The sequence below is a fragment of the Danio rerio genome, chromosome 3, assembly GCF_052040795.2.
Source record: "Danio rerio strain M-AB ecotype USA chromosome 3, GRCz13ab, whole genome shotgun sequence".
Lineage (NCBI taxonomy): Eukaryota > Metazoa > Chordata > Actinopteri > Cypriniformes > Danionidae > Danio > Danio rerio.
Window position 1 is genome coordinate 15,881,914 of NC_141023.1, and position 7,202 is coordinate 15,889,115.

At 35.9% G+C, this 7,202-nt stretch overlaps 1 protein-coding gene across 20 annotated transcripts in view; it reads right to left on the reverse strand.

Moving 5' to 3' along the window:
- The window catches only part of LOC101884217 (uncharacterized), a 38,653-nt gene extending 32,780 nt beyond the window's left edge, over positions 1–5,873 (reverse strand). For 4 of the 20 annotated variants that reach the window (XM_087244111.1, XM_087244109.1, XM_087244110.1 and 1 more), the window contains exons 1-2: positions 5,766–5,873; positions 1,788–1,872 (exon numbers count right to left, since the gene is read on the reverse strand). In XM_087244111.1, the coding sequence (XP_087100237.1) occupies positions 1,788–1,872; positions 5,766–5,803 (123 nt within the window). In that variant the 5' untranslated portion in view covers positions 5,804–5,873. Of the gene's footprint in view, positions 1–1,787; positions 1,873–1,992; positions 2,162–2,204; positions 2,744–4,806; positions 4,866–4,895; positions 4,932–5,553 lie in introns of those variants that run through there. The other 16 variants (XM_087244127.1, XM_087244125.1, XM_087244123.1 and 13 more) reach the window with 10 other exon arrangements.
- Positions 5,874–7,202: the final 1,329 nt, after the last annotated feature.

Genomic DNA, 7,202 nt, shown 5'->3' on the forward strand with positions numbered 1-7,202 from the left:
ACCCACGCCATCACAGGGAAAACATGCAAACTCAACAAAATGCCAATTGACCCAGCCAAGACTTGAACCAGCGACATTCTTGCTGTGAGGCGACAGTGCTAACCACCGAGCCATCATGTTGCACATAAAATATACAATTAAAAACAAAATTATTGGCCTCAATTATTTCCCAAGTGCTGTTTTATTAAACTCGTGTCTAATAACTAACTTCTTTTGTCTTTGCCATGATGACAGTAAACAATGTTTTACTAGATGTTTTGCAACTTATTAGTATTCAGTGCAATTTATAGGCTTAAGTAGGTTAATTAGGTTAACTAAGCAAGTATAGAATAATTGGCAATAAAAACTAATTCAACTGCAGCTAAAATAGTATAAGCTACAGTGACAATACAGTATATCCATATGGTCTACAAAACATCAAATGGTTGGGTGTCCATATAGAATTTTTCAAACAAGGTTATACATTTTAATTTGATAAGGAAATAAAAAATGTTTTCTTGACCCACTCTTAAATTGTATTTATTTATTTTTTGTTGCTTGTTCTGTCGACTCATTTAAAATGAGCTCAAACAAAACAAATCTTGAGTTTATTTTGGACAGCTTAATTATTTTGTTCAATCAACTTAAATTTAGGGTGACGCGGTGGTTAGCACTTTCGCCTCACAGCAAGAAGGTCGCTGGTTCGAGCCAAGGCTGGGTCACTTGGCATTTATGTGTGGAGTTTGCATGTTCTCCCAGTGTTTGTGTGGGTTTCCTCCGGGTGCTCTGGTTTCTCCTATATCGGTGAATTGGATAAGCTTAATTGTTTGTAGTGTATGTGAGAGTGTATGAGTGTTTCCCATTGATGGGTTGCAGCTGGAAGGGCATCCACTGCATAAAACATATGTTGGATAAGTTGGCGAGTTATTCCCTGTGGTGACCCCAGATTAATAAAGGGGCTACCCGAAAAAACAGTAAATCAATCAATGATGAACTTAAATTTGGAAAATCCATTAGGTTAACCTAATCAGTTCGCATTGGGACAACATGAAGGAATTGTGCAGAACCCAGCATTTTTTAGAGTGCATATGGAGATCCAATTAATTTATCATTCATTCATTCATTCAGCCTTTATTCATCTGGGGTCACCACCATGGAATGAACCGCCAACCTATCCAGCATATGTTTTACACAGCGAATGCCCTTCCAGCTGTAACCCATCACTGGAAAACATCTATACACTCATTCACACTCATTTATTAGTTTATTCAATTCACCTATAGTGCATATCTTTGGACTGTGGGGGGAAACCGGAGAACCCAAAAGAAACTCATGTCAACACAGGGAGAACATGCAAAAAAAAAAGGTTAAACAAAAAAAATGTTTAATGCACCTAAATTTTAGACACACAAAAATGTCATTAACATAAAACTCACTGCAAACAATGCTGAGTTCCACACAATCGATTTGTGTTGGGACAACATGAAGGAATTGTTAACTTTTTAGCTTTTTACAAATGTAAGTGGATTGAACATAAAACAATTAACTTGTCACAAAAATACTTACGAATTGTGTTGTTTCAGCTCATTTTAATTAAGTAAATTGAACAAACAGAAATTTAATTTGAGTGTTGTAAACTGGAAATAAAGATTAAAAACTCACATAAAGACAAATTTAAGAACTTAGTAAAAACATTTATCATCTTCTTCCTTCACATTTTAGCAAATATTATATCAAAGCACAGTAATGAAGACACTGGCATTACCAATAACAGAACGTGTTTGCATGGGACACCAATAAAGACTCACTTGTGTTAGTTGAGCTGGATCCTTCCCCTTCTTCTTTTGATTTGACTTAACAGCTTTAGGGTAAACAATCAGATTTTCCTTCCACCTAAATGAAAACAAACAATCTTCACAAGCATTTAGATTCAAATACAGGCCAGACTCTCTTAAAAAAGGGACTCATTTGTGCACATTTCCAAACTCAAACCAGCGCTTAGATTTCACTTACTTCTGTTTTCTGGACATCACTCTTCTAGACTTAAAACCTCCAGTTGCAATGAATTACAAGCAGCAGAAACACAAGGCTGAGCAATCCCTGAAGAAGCTAAAGCTGTGGTTCTGAACACAGACAGAAACACACGCACGCGCTAATCCCAGACTCCTTGACACCTTATATTACACTCTTAAGGGATTAGATCGGCCTTGCTCAGATTTACTGACTTATAACACTTAAGCAGAACCAGAGGGATGAGACAGACTGAAAGAGAAGATTTCGGCTGAGCTTAGGAACTTGTCATAAAAATAAAAGACTTTTAACACTACAAAAGGAGACAAAAGTGCAAAATAAATAAATATATATTTATATGTGTGTATCAGTGTAATAGTACACTACCTGATTAAAGTCTGTCGTCGACCCTAGTTGTAAGACTAACAAATAATAACTTGACTTCTAGTTGATCATTTGGAAAAGTGGCAGAAGGTAGATTTTTCTGATGAATCATCTGTTGAACTGCATCCCAATCATCACAAATACTGTGGAATACCCACTGGAACCCACATGGACCCAAGATTCTCACAAAAATCAGTCAAGTTTGGTGAAGGAAAAATCATGGTTTGGGGTTACATTCAGTATGGGGGCGTGCGAGAGATCTGCAGAGTTGATGGCAACATCAACAGCCTGAGGTATCAAGATGTTTGTGCTGCCCATTACATTACAAACCACAGGAGAGAGCACACCAATCTTCAGCAGGATAGCGCTCCTCCTTATCCTTCAGCCTCTGCATCAAAGTTACTGAAAGCATAAGACTGAATAGAATAGGATTAACGAAAAATAACCAATGTTGGAAATGTGGTCATTCTGTGGGCACTTTTTTACATTTAATGTGGAGCTGTCATTTGGTGGCTGCATTCTGGACAAGAGTTATTTGAAACCTAGAGAAATGGCTGGGACAACCTTTACCTTATTCCCCAAGAGTCTGTCTTCTTGGTGATATATCCACTTTACAGAATGAAATATTTAAAGCACAGGCTGGGTTAGTCGTCGCAGGATGTATTATTGCTGTTAGACTGGTGCTGCGAAATTGGACTCAAATACTCCCTCTTTAAAGGATTGGATTGAACTGATGACTTCTACTGCATCATATGAACGTATGTTGGCAAGACTTCAGGACTCCACCCATACACCCATCAGAAATAGGGTAGCTTTTTGCAATGTTCAGAGAGCACATAATAGGAAAATTCAAAGGTTGTCAATTTGACTGTGTTATATTGTATTGTATTATTTTATATTCATTATAATTTTTGTTTTGCTATTATTTTTATTATATTTATTATAATTTGTTTACATTATTTCCCTGAATGTTGATTTTGTATTGTGAATTTAATGTTGTGTGGGGTATAAAAGTTCAAAATAAAATAAAAAAGTTCAATTACAAAAAAAAAAAAAGTTACTGAAACAAAGAAGGTTAAGGTGCTCCAGGGTTGGCCAGCCCAGTCACCAGGCATAAACATTATTGAGGTAAGATGAAGGAGGAGGCATTGAAGACAAATCCAAAGAATCTTGATGGACTCTGGGAGTCCTGCAAGAACGCTTTCTTTGCTTTTCCAGATGACTTTATTAATAAGTTATTCGAGTCATTGCAGAGATGTATGGATGCAGTCCACCAATCTCATGGGAGTCATACACAATATTAATTCTTTTTCCACTGCAGCATGACTTTATATTCTAGACTGTACAAAGAACAAAGACTTTTGTTTTAGCAAAGTCAGACCTTACTGCCCTAATTAAATAATTAAAAATCAAGGCATGATCATATTTTATTTTGGTAAATTAAGCGTAATCCAGAGGCCTTTGCCTTTCATATAAGCCACTTCAAATGATCAACTAGAAGTCAAGTTATTATTTGTTGTTCCTAAAACTTGGCCAGGCGACAAGACTTTTATCAGATAGTGTAGTTTAATTAAATATGCAGTGTAAATAAATAAATCTATTAATTTTAGAACAAGCTAAATTTGTCAACATGAAAGACTTATATATACTTTGAATGTATACCAGGTTTTACCCATTTCTCAGAAAGAAGTTTTTAATAATTAAAAACACAGTAAATTTTATTATGATTTTTCTCATCTATGCCATTTATTTGGTCCAGATTATAATAAGAATATGTATTTGTTTGTCTTTTGTGGACCTACTGTCAAAGACTCAGAAAGGATGGCCCAAATGTAAAATGAGTGCAAGAGGTTTTTGAGTTTGAAAATAATGGGTGAAAACAGGGGTTAGGTGACAATCCAACAGGTGAAGAATGGGGTAGTGCTGGTGAGTCCTGGATGAAGCAGATGGATGAAAGGGGGAGTGCTTGTAAGTGCTGGAAGGAGCAGACAGATGCAAGGGGTAGTGCTGGTGATTCCTAGTTGATGAAGACAGAAGCCACAGAATGCCAGGAGGATAGTAAACTGAGCAGGAATGGCCAGGCAGAAGGTAGTAAAGGCCTTGGTAGCCTCTGTAGCAGGGTGGTGCGAAGGCTGCGAAGTCCATTTATAGCCTAACGAAAGCTTTTCAGTTATTGCATTTGCATTTAGGATCCAAAAGTACTAAAAGTTCTATTGTCATGTGAGGATTATTCGGTGGGACAAAACTTGTGAGATTAATGAACTGTTTGAACACAAAGCTCATTATTTGCGATCCTCGAAAAAAGCCTGTGTGAAAATCCTATCGAGGCAACCAGTTTTATGCAAGCAGCCAATTGGCCTACAAGGTGATGTCATAGTTCCTCCACTCAATGGGAAGAGATCTGGACCTGATTGTTGATCTCTAGTGACTCACAAGCTCTTTTCCAGTTCTTCAAGTGTATATCCTGCTTTCCCTTTGCTGTATCTTATTACCTGCAACAGAAACACCTGACCCTCACTTACCTGTCATTACAGTGGTGTTTCCCATTTCTTTAGATGCTTCATGCCAATTTTAAAAATTCAAAAGACAAGTATATGTGATTTAGAGGAGACCAGAGATAGTTGTAACATGTACAGTCTCTATTACCAAGAACTTCTGTAGTTACAATAAAGCAGAATCACTTCATACATGTTCCTATTAGTCCTCACTCCACATACAGACACAGCATACGCTAGAGGGTAAATACTACATTTGAGCAAAGAAAGTAATGTTTTACTTAAATAATTTTTGGGATAGCAATGGCAGATTTGTAGTTAAACCCTATCAAAGTTAAATTATGTCAATTATGTAACTGTGTAGATATTTTTAATGCATAATGTTGGTAATAAAGCTTTAACGTTAGCTGTTAGCTGTAAGGTGAGCAAATTCATGACTACAAGACCCAGGGTCAGTTGTACCAACAAATCTCTTGGTTGGTATCATTAATGAAATGCTAACACCAACCTCCAGCAAATTTAAAGCTGGATTTACAACCATTTGATCGTTTGTTTGTTATAATATTAGAAAGTGTGTCTCAACTAACCCAGACTATGGGTTATTTACCGTTTCACTCCTCCTTTTCAAATAGTAATTACTGTTTGTGTTGCAAAGATAATCTCTATGTCATTTAATAATAAGTACCTGCAACTAGTTTCAGACAAATGTTGAACACCTTGGCTTAAAAGATCTCCAAGATATAGAGAGAAATGTAAAGAATGTTACAAATATCCGCGATCTCCCCCATCAGGCCTCTCTCTTGAGGTTTCCATATTAGGCCTGATAGTTTCAGTTGTTTAATAATTACGTTAAATACGTTTTAAATGTTTGTATGTGATAAAAAAACGCAACGATACTTAAAGATTTCTTTTGTGTGCTGGCTCTTCCTCTTCATAATGTGACCTGAAGTGTTGAGGAGCCAGCGTGACTGTTTGCGTTTGTTCCATTTGTGACGTATTTCGAACAGATTCTAACCGCTGACGCACGTGTATAAGCTCAATACAAATAGAAGCCTACACAAATGGAGATTTCCGGCGTGAGGAAGTCCTATCTGTGTTTATGCAGACTAACTGTAATTAATTAACATATATTATTTTATAATAATTATTACATTTATTTGAAATATTTTTATGAAAATAAACAAACCAATCTTTTCATAAATCTGTATTTAATTTGTAGCCATTAGTTGATGTTTCTATTAGTCTCCACTAGATGGCTGTAATACCAAACTATTGAACGATAGGGCTCAAAACCATAGTGATAGACCAATCGGAATAAAGTATTCAAGAGCGCCATACTATTTGGGGTAAACTTCAGCTCTTCTATAAATCTACAACATTAACAAATGAGTGCTTTAATCAGCTTTGATTCATCCCAGTGATTCGATTGTTCTGAGCTTGTTCAAAGAAAGGATTCTTTTAAAATGGACCCATTCTGCAGATATAGTAATTAAACTTTTAAACTTACACGTTTTTTTTTTTTACAGTTTTATCATTTAAAAAAATAATAAGTAGTTCTAATAATCATTTTATTTATTCATTAATTTACTTCAGCTTAGTCACTTTAATAATCTGGGGTTGCAACAGCGGAATGAATCACCAATTTATCTAGCATTTTTTTTTTACACAGCGGATGCACTTCCAGCTGCAAACCAGTACTGAAAAACACCCATACATATTTATTTAAACACACACTCATACACTACGGCCAATTTAGTTAATTCAATCCACCTATAGCGCATGCCTCTGGACTGTGGGAAAACTGGAGCAAACCCACGCCAACATGGGGAGGGCATGCAAACTCCACACAGAAATGCCAACTGACCCAGCCAGGACTCGAACCAGCAACTAACCACTGAGCCACCGTGTCACCCCATTATTTTATTTATTTTGCTTTTACTTCTATGATACTTTATTGTGGTCAAATATTAACATTTTACAGTGGTTTTACATAACCTCGCTACATTTTTAAGTGATGTCGTATCAAATTAAAATGTTTGTGATTTATTCGACAAAATTTTAAATATAGCAGTAAAATAGTTTTTTTTTTTTAAATCAAAATGAGTTGAATTTACACAGCTTAAAGAGCCTCTATTTCCACTTAAAGAGCCTCTATTTTGCATTATTAAAGGTCATATTTTAGTTTTGGTGGTCTAGATACAGTACAAGCACTGATCTATAATAGATAAGTGATTTCAAGGGGCGTGGAGCGATTACAAGACACAGTTTACAACATATTTTACAAACTACACAAAACGAGGCAACTTTTAAGTTAATTACACTTACATGTTATGA